The 9759-nt window shown below is 46.8% G+C and overlaps 1 protein-coding gene across 2 annotated transcripts in view; it reads left to right on the forward strand.

The window, feature by feature from the left end:
* MED13L (mediator complex subunit 13L) overlaps positions 1 to 5702 on the forward strand; it is a 178160-nt gene extending 172458 nt beyond the window's left edge. For both annotated transcript variants that reach the window (XM_051805265.1, XM_051805266.1), the window contains 3 exons: positions 328 to 489; positions 1500 to 1612; positions 2663 to 5702. In XM_051805265.1, coding sequence (XP_051661225.1) covers positions 328 to 489; positions 1500 to 1612; positions 2663 to 2795 — 408 coding nt within the window. In that variant the 3' untranslated portion in view covers positions 2796 to 5702. The remainder of the gene's footprint in view (positions 1 to 327; positions 490 to 1499; positions 1613 to 2662) is intronic.
* The last annotated feature ends 4057 nt before the right edge of the window (positions 5703 to 9759 follow it).

The raw sequence follows: 9759 nt of genomic DNA on the forward strand, positions 1-9759 counted from the left end.
CTCTCCACGGGCACTCAGGGAGCTGTTCAGAGTCACAGCCAGAGCCCAGTACCTCTGAGTGACTCTGTAGCATCAAATTCCACATGTTCTCCATCCAGTTCAGGAGGTTGGTGTTGCTGTTTGGGAATCTGCAGTGCTGCTGGAGCATCAGCCTGGAGAACCAACTGCAGGGGGGAAAAGGGATTAGACAACTTAGAGCAAGATTCCTGAATGACTAAAGGGTGGCTCATTAATCATAAGACAGTAATTAGCAAACAAAACCAGTGTTACTGGAGTGGGATGTAATGACCTAAACCAACAGAGCTGCCTTTCCCACTCCTCTTTCAGAGCCAAGGGGAACGTCTCCTGTCCAGGGAAGCCCCTGAAGAGCTGAAGCAGCAGCCTCTGGCCCTGGGGTACTTCGTGTCGACTGCCAAAGCTGAGAACCTTCCACAGTGGTTCTGGTCCTCCTGCCCTCAGGCACAGAACCAGTGTCCCCTCTTCCTGAAGGTCTGTCCTGCTCCACAGAGCACTTGCTGTCCATTGCTATTTCCCTGCTGGTAGAGTTTGCACATTGGAGACTGTGGTGTCAGGGTGAACCTGAGACCTCCCCCCAGAACTTGTGAGGTGCCCACAGCAGACCTGGTTCAGCTGCTGGAGATCCACTGAGCCCTGGGCAGTCCCCTGTGAATGAATCATAAAATGTGAGCTGGTGAAAAGCAGGGGGAAAATGTGTCCTGAGTGGCATCACATTCAAACAACATATAGAATGATAAAGTTAATACCTCTTTTTGATCCACTCCCAACTTAATTAAGAAATCTTAAACATCTTTTGAAGTTTCTTAACTAAATTTTTTCCTCAGGCAAACAAAGCCATTCCAGGGCTGATGTGAGCAATGACCCACAGTCACCATGGCAGGCTGGGGCTCAGGCAGCACCTCATGGGCAGAGCACTGAGCCTTGGGCCTTACACAGAGCCTTGGTCCTTATATAGAGCCTTGGGCCTTCCCCTGAGCCTTGGGCCTCATACTGAGCCTTGGGCCTCACACTCTGCCCTTTACGGACACACATCCCTCAAGAGTGTGCATTTCTTTAAACCCACACAAGGGAGATGTCAAAATAATATGAAAAATAAACCACCCTGGTTTTGGAGCTAGAGATGAAGTTTTATGTTTTTATGGCCTGCTGCTGGGAGAGCCTGGAGACTCAACGTGGTTTGTTACTGAAACTCCAAAAGAACCACTGGCACAGCCCAAGGGTTCCCCTCATCTCTTCCTCCCTGACTAACATGCAGAACAGAATTCAGTGTTCTTTTTTTAAAGATCCTTGATTCCAGTCAAAAAGAGAAGTTTATTAAAAAAGTAACCATTAACTTGGAAATACCCGTGGTTGTGGTGTGTCCAGCCCAGAACTGCCAACTTGCTGCTGTCCTGAGGTGATCCAGAATGGATCTGTTCCCTGGGAATCTTGAGCAGAACCTGCCAGATGAGGATTAACTTTTGCTTTCTCCCTCTGCACAGGCCTCACTGCATCACCACATCTCTGTAGCGCAGACAGACGAGCTCCTACCTGCCAGAAATTCTCAGCGAGTTCCTCACCCCCTTGACTCTAAAACTACATCAGATGTCTTGAGGTAACACCTTTTAGGTTCTGCACTTCCTCCCTAAAGGTTTGGGCACTGAGTTCAGGGGTTTCAGAGGGATCTTTCCAACCTGGCAAAGTTATTTGTGGGTTTTATCAGCAGTTTATAACTGTGCTGTGCCCTACATGTGTCTGTGGGCAGTGGAGCATCTGCTCCAGCTGCTGTCTCCTTCCCCCCCAGGGCAGGGCTTTGAGGGGGAATTCAGTGGGTTTCCTACCCCTGTGCACAACAATCCAAAGGAAACTCAGAGGCAGCTCAGCCTCACCAAGGAGACACCTTGGTTTGCCTCCCACAGATTGTCCTGTTCACTCAGGGTCCAATCTGGGCTGTGCCAGTGATTATTTTTACTCACCCAACCAAATGGATTTATAGGAGATAGAAGTACCCTCCTGATACCACTACTGTAGGAATTGGGATGTAATGGAGACATTGCTCCTGAATTAATGCAGAGAGGATGTTGGGTTGTTCAGGATAACCAGAGGCCTGTTTGCCTCCAGGTCTGTGTTGTGAGAGCACACAGTGCAGGACACAGCAGGGAGCAAACAGAGTATCAACAGGGAGCAGGAAGAGTAATCTAATTTGGGAAACTGGTGGTGTATTATTCCAGAAGATCTGAATTTGCACCCTCTTAGAGGACTGAGCTCTCACAGCTGTCTTGGGGTATTGAGGATGCAGTGAGTGCATAGGGAGGGGATGAGATGCAATGTAAGTTACAAGAGGAGAAAGTCTAATCAGACACAGGATCCCAGGAACAGGGTGATCAAAAACTGGCACAGGTTGCCCAGAGAGGCTGTGGAACACCTTAGAGGTGCTCAAGCCTCAGGGCTTTGAGGACAGTGGCATTGGAACCTCTTTGAGTCCACCCTCTCTAGCTGGGGAGGCCCTGCATTCCAGTTTGGTTCCAGTTCAGACGTTGCAAAACGGAAAACTCTGCTTCCCCTGCTTCCCAGTGAGGTTCCTGCTTTGCCACCCCCCTGGCAGTGCTGTCAGAGACCCCTGTGGGTCGGTGTGGCCGGGCTGAGCAGTGCTGTGTGCCCCCAGGTTCGTGCTGGAGCAGTACAACGCGCTGTCCTGGCTCACGTGTAACCCGGCCACCCAGGACCGCAGCTCCTGCCTGCCCGTGCACTTCGTGGTGCTCACCCAGCTCTACAACGCCATCATGAACATCCTCTGAGAGACACAAAGCACTTCTTCTTCCTCTGGCTTCGGCCCCCCTCGGCCTGACAGACGTGCCACAGCCCGCAGAGCCCACGGTTCCGCTCCTCTTCAGCCCAGTCCCGTGCTGTGCCTCTGTCCCCCCACAGCGCACGGGGATCCCGCAGTGCTCGGAACTGAACCCCCATCGGCACCTCCGGCAGCTTCAGTCCAAAATCTGGGAACATCCAAGAACAGTGAACACAGAGTAACCTCAAGCCAGTGTTAGTTTGGTGGCCCAGTAACTACTGGTCGGTGTGTGATTATTTTTTTTTTACTATTTTATTTTTTTAAGGAAGACTACAGGATCTTTTTTTTTGCATTAGGAACTGATGCACAACCGAGAGCAGGCTCGGCCCTGCCAGCAAAACCACCTCGTGGTGACCAGCTGGGGTGTTTTGTTGTTTGATCTTCGTAAACTGGGACTTTGCAGGAGGAAAAAAAAAAACCACGACCACAAAACCACACAGCTGTAGTCTCGTATAAATATTGGAGTTTTCTGTCTACCTGGAGTTCCTGTCAGAGTGGATCGGGATGAATGCATGCATTTGTTACCTGTCCATGTAGATATGAATGGTCTGGAGATACTTTATTTATTTTTAGGTTTGGGGAGGGGAGGGATTAAGTTATAAAGGACCAGGAACAGTAGAATATCTTCAAAATCCAGCTCCGTTCCACTGTGGGGTTATTTATCTACAGTCCTCTCACTCTTCTGCCCCAGAAATCAAAAGTGAAGCTCTTCACAATTCATGTCCAAGCTGGGAAGGGAAGGATATATTGCATTTTCAGGAATTCTCACCTGGGTTTAGCCTGGTTAAAGCAAGGAATGGCCAGTGTTCAATGAAGGAAAACACTACCTAAGGGAGAAGAGTGAGAGAGAGGTAGGGAGGAAAAATACTTTAAAGCCCATTGTGAGGGCGAGTGGAAAGTGGTAAATGAATCTATCGTGGAGCTCTTATTGAGATATATTTCCAATAAATTCAGTGATGCCAGAAAGCTATTTACTGCAAGCCAGGTCGCCCTTGAATTCTGGGCACACTCGTCCAATGTACATATCCAAAAATACGATTTGTTTTTTTTTGTTTACACTAAATCAGTTGCAAACCTGGTATATTTTTGTCTGACTATAGGAATATTATTTCAAAGAAATAATTTTTAAACAAACAAACAGACAAACAAGAAGTTGTATGGTTAAATTAGTACTTGAAAAAGCGACACCAACCGTGGTGGCAAAGCAGTGGGATGGTGGGGAGGGTTTTTATGGCTCCTTCATCCCAGGCTCTGAGGGGTTGGGGACTTCCAGCCCCTTTTCCTCGTGTTTGGGGGGGCACTGGGCAGGGGTTGGGTCACTTTGGTCAGGCTGAGTGACCTTCTGACCTGTCCAGGGAGAAAAAAAAAAAAAAACAACAAAAAACCACCGAGTTTGAAAAAAAAGTTCTTCCAAAAAAAGACTTTTCGTGTGTTCTGGTTAAAAATAATAATAATAATAATAATTAAAAAAAAAAAAAACAAAAAAAAAATTAAAAAAATAAAATTCTATGGTTTTAAAAAGTATTTTTCTTGAGATGATGTAACATTTAAAACAAATTCTATAAAATAATTAAAAAAAAAAAGAAAAAAAAGAATTGCTTGTGTAATGAGAAGGTGGAGGCAGAGGAGGAGCCTGTAAATGGATTATTTCCTTCTCTGCACACACCTCCACGTGGGTATCGTATCCTCTTTGCAATGTATAGGTTAAAAAAAAAAATCTGATATCAAACCATTTGTATCTAATGTGTACAGTGTAAAATTGACTTTAAAAATATTGCAGTACTATTTTTTCTTAATCAGAAAAGAAAATTCTCAAGGCCTTTTGAAGAGCATAAAAAGATGAAGATTGTAAACTTGTATAAAAAAAAAAAAATTTAACTTGGGGAGGAAAAAAATGTAAAGTAGACATTTGTAATCTTTTACCATTTGGGGGTTATTTGTTCCCAGGATTCATCTGAACTTTGGATTATTATTTTGTTTATTGTTTTTAAATGGGCCGTTTTTATCCAGGGGCGTTTCTTCCCCACAAACCTGGTTCTAAGCAAAAATTAGAAATAAAAAAAAAAAAAGGGCAGCAAGGAGTAGTTTTCATCTGGTGTCTTTTATTTAATTTTTTAAGTTAAGAGAAGCTGGTGACATATTTATACGTTTTTGTGCAAAATAAATGAATGGCAATAGATTTTAAAGAAAAAAAAATCTTATGTACTTCAGTGTGAAAAGTTCTGTATAATATTTCCCTTAAATATGCATTATTTTACTTGTGAGTTTTTTACTGAATTAATCTGAAATGTACAAGCCCTGGCTTTCCTACAGAGTGAAGAAACTTATTTTATTTTTTCTTTTCTTTTTTTTTTTTTTTTAATATTTTTTTTTTTTTTAAATTTTTATTTCTAACTTTGGAAAATCATGCCTAACTCAGAATTCTTCTGGCAGTGGTTTGGGCTGACGGGAGGGGAGGGTGGGGATGTCCAGCATGCTTGTATGTATATTTCAGAACCTTTTTTAAATGTAAAAGCTGTACATTTCTGGGGAGTTCTGAAGTTCTTTTTTTTTTTTTTTAATTTCTTTTTTTGTTTTTTTTTTTTGGGTTGTTTTTTTTTTTTCTCTGAGCATTTTGCAGTGAGCTTCTTTTATATATAGCCGACAATTTGAAAGAAAACAAAAAAAAAAAATGTGAAGTTCATTTTAAATCTACAGTATATCGCTGGTACAATACACTAAGAAAAAAGACTTTGATAAAAAGAAACAATAATAATAAAAGACCTCCATTTTAAATGTCATTCATATATACCTTGTGGATGAGAGCTATATACTTTTACACACTTTTTTAGATGAATAAATTATTGAATTACTGAAACTGCTGGTGGAGTTTTCTTCTTGGGGGGTTCTGAGCTCGGAGGTTTCAGCATTCCCTGGCAAGGTACAGATCCGTGGGACAGGAATGGAGCTGGGATGAAATGTTTCAGTTAAATGTTTAAATTCGGTGTCAGTGCTGAGATGAGCAGTAAAATCCTGCCCGAGGGGGTGGGTGGGAGCAGCCTGGGATAATCCAGCCTTTCCATGAGCAATTCCAAACACAGGAGGAATTCTCTGTGCTGCAGGTGAGTCTGACAGGAGGTGGCAGTGGCACATGGGGCCTGGCTGGGCCCCCTCCTTGCCCAGGGACAGGGACAGGGACAGGGTGGCTCCAGGACATTCCCAGCATCAGCCCCACCCCCTGTTCCCAGCAAAGCTGTGGAATCCCATCCTGGAGGAGCTGAAGACTCAGTGGAGCCATCACTGAGCAGCAGTTCTTGGGGTGTCTGTGCAGGGCCAGGGGCTGGGCTGGGTGATCCTTGTGGGTCCCTTCCAGCTCTGGATGCTCCGGGATTCTGGGATGATTGTGCCTGCTGTGGGCAGGGCCTGCTTGGACTGCTGGACCCTGGAGGTCCCTTCAGACCAGGACACTTGGGGTTTACAGGGTCATTTCTGAACACAGACAGGCAAAAGTAACACTCAGTGAACAACCAGAGCCCCCAGGGCTGCTCCTAAACGGGACCAGAGGCCTGTTCCACGTTCAGCTCCCACAGGAATAGTTTTGGGAAAAACTTAGGGCTGAACCTTCAGATAAGGTCTCATTTTCTGTACTTCAAGAAGTGAAAACCTGTGACCTTCCTAAGCACATTTTAAATAGTCTGAAACTTTTCCCTTTCCATCCTTAATCGTGGTGCCACCCCCCAGCTGTGGCTGTCCCAGGATGCAGGAGGGATCCAGCTGTGGCCATCCTGGGATGTGGGGGGGATCCAGCTGTGGCCATCCTGGGATGTGGGGGGGATCCAGCTGTGGCCATCCTGGGATGTGGGGGGGATCCAGCTGTGACCATCCTGGGATGTGGGGGGATCCAGCTGTGACCATCCTGGGATGTGGGAGGGATCCAGCTGTGGCCATCCTGGGATGCAGGAGGGATCCAGCTGTGGCCATCCTGGGATTAAGGAGGGATCCAGCTGTGACCATCCCGGGATGCAGGAGGGATCCAGCTGTGACCATCCCAGGATTAAGGAGGGATCCAGCTGTGACCATCCTGGGATGCAGGAGGGATCCAGCTGTGACCATCCCGGGATGCAGGAGGGATCCAGCTGTGACCATACAGGGATGTGGGGGGATCCAGCTGTGGCCATCCCAGGATTAAGGAAGGATCCAGCTGTGGCCATCCTGGGATGCAGGACGGAGCCTTCTCTTACACCAGTGCTGGCTGAGGGAGTTTCTGCAGACCCAAATTCCTTTCCAGCTGCTCTTCCCAGCTCCCTCCCTTGCAGAGTATCCTAAAAGAACTCCTTTTCCATGAGGAGCTGGAGCCCACAGGTGCATCCAGTGACTGGGTGCAGGAATTGCCACTCTGTTCCGTGGGTTTGGGATTTCCTCTGTAGCTGTTAATTCCAGTCCACTTGAATTCTGGTGCATCTTATTTCTGAATTCAGACAGTTACACAATACTCCCTAAGATTTTTCCTTTTTTTTTTTTTTTTTTTTAACTTTTAACTTTGTATGTTTTAGTCCACTTTCCTTTTGGTAAATTCTGGTACTAAATGACCCTGTACAATTCCCTTGTGTAAGTTCCCACAGAACAGTTGCACTTTGGTCTTCCCCTCTGAGTGCTGTGGGTACCTGGAATCGCTGCACTGGTTAAATGGAGATTACTTTGTGGCTAATTTATTGGCTTTAAAGACAAAACTACAGACTAAATGTTCCATGAGGACTGTAAGGAAGAACTGAAAACACTGAAATCTCAGTTGATTCATAAGAATAATGGAATATTTATGACACTGGGCACAGTACTGTGGTGATGGGCCCTTCAATACCAATAAAGAAAATGTTTTTAAAGATCAGGCTGACATTAAACCGCTTTTCCTCTCTCAGCTGCCATTTCTATTTTTGACAAAATGTTGTGGCCACCTGAAAACCGTTTCAGCACATGTAGAAAGCAGCAGAAATCATGAAGTAAACATGAGGTTTATGGCCAGTCTCTCCCCATTTGCAGTGGAAATGGAAACAGCCCTGAGATCCCGAAACAGGAAGTCTTTGGTCTCTAACAACAAAGCAGGATTTATAAAATTGTGCTGTTTCCACTTCCCTATTTTGACACTGACCCTCAACCCTCAGCCCAAGGTTTCTGTGGCAGCCCCTGGTTTGTGCTCCACTGGCTGTTCCCTGACCAGGTATCAAGGCAGGAGTCCCAGGGGGCTTCCCAGGGGACATGGAAACCTCAGGGCTGTTCTGCTGAAACCTGAAATACCCTTCAAAGGCCTGGGAGCAGGTGACACCAGTCTGGGTGTGAGGCCAGCTCCGAATTCAGGCTGCCCTGAGCTGCCTGTGGGTGAGACCTGACCTGAGCCCTGCTCCAGGCTGAGACCACTCCATGTGTGGCAGCTCTGCCTCTGCTTCCAGACAGTGTAACCAGGGATGAGCATACCCAAGAGAGCTCACAGAAGCTAAAACCATAGAATACATGCTGGTTTATCTGATAAACATGAGCTTTTTTTTTGCTTAGTGAAACCTTTCAGAATTAAGATTTTAAAAAGCTCCCCCGAGGGCCCCTTTGCAGCAGGGACATGGAACTGCTGGGAACTCTTCCTACAAGAATGTCTTTCATGGTCCTGCAACACCTGCCAGAATTCCCTGTTTGCTCCACAGAGCCTGGGCCCCAAAGCCAGGCTCTCCTTTCAGTTCTGAACCCACCCTCTGGTACCCAGCCACCTCCTCTGCCTTCCCAGCCCAGGAACTGAGGGTCTTTCCTGCCTCACACACCCCTTTTGCTGTGGGACAGACATTCCACTCCAGACAGACCTGCTCCTGCAGGATCTTTGCCATCTACAGAGCACCATCAGCTCCTTCCCAGGCAGGGATGCTCATCCAGCTGGGTCCTTTTAGGGGACACAGAGAGGCCAGCAGAGAGCTGACACAGCCCACATGGCAGCCAGGGCAGGCCTGGGGCCTTCACAAACCGAATTTATTTTCCTTACACAGTAAATTGGATGTATGTTTAAAAAAACTCCTACCAGCCTGACGCTCTCTTTGTTTTTATTTAAATATTTTGCCATTGGGAAAATGTCAGGCTGGTCTAAGTCTGGGAACAAACTACGTCCTCAAATGCATTGCTGCTACTGGGAGTGTTTTGAGAACTTACTGCCAACAGAATCCCCATTAAAAAAGGATCACACAGCCCTGCAGGAAAACCTCACAGGTTCCTGTAATTCTGTAAAACCCAATCCCACTGATGAAAAAATCCCAAAGCAAGAGTTTTTGCCCTTTCAGCTGGGTGAATACTGTAAGAATTCTTTTTAAGCCAACCTTTTTTTCAGTTAGACGTGATTTCCCGCGGTCAGTGGCAGCTGTGACATGTCACATTAATCATATCTATGCCACCTCTGCGGGACTGTCCTCATGGATAACCAGAAGCCACATCCCCGGTCTTCCAGCAGGGGTCACGTTTTGATGGCAAATGAAACTCCAGCTTCTTCCTAGACCGGGCTTTTAAAAAACCCAAATTAAAGCGCTCACAAGCTCCAGGGCTGGACCATTAAAGGTCAACCACGCGAGCAGGTGTGGGTTCAGCGGTCAAAGCCTCCACCCCTCTTGTAATCAGCGGCGGGGGTCATTTCATTGGTGCCTGGGGACAGGACACGCCGGGGAGGCAGGTGAGGGGGAAGGTGCGGATGGCAGGGCAGGGATTGTTAATCCCGGCAGGGTAATGGCCCGTGGAAGTGCTAAAAGAGGGGGCTGGAGCAGGTCCCCGAGCCGCCGGGTTCGGCAGCGTTTGGGAGTTCCCGGTAATTGCGCTGGTTTTTGTTTCCCCCTTCAGCGGCTGGAGCGTGTGTCCGGTGCAGGGACACACCTGCTGCACCCGGGAGAGAGGGAAGGGAGAGGGACCTGCGCGGG

Source organism: Manacus candei, unplaced genomic scaffold, assembly GCF_025592945.1.
Source record: "Manacus candei isolate 608988 ecotype Guabito, Panama unplaced genomic scaffold, ASM2559294v1 h1tg000064l, whole genome shotgun sequence".
In the NCBI taxonomy this organism is placed as follows: Eukaryota; Metazoa; Chordata; class Aves; order Passeriformes; family Pipridae; genus Manacus; species Manacus candei.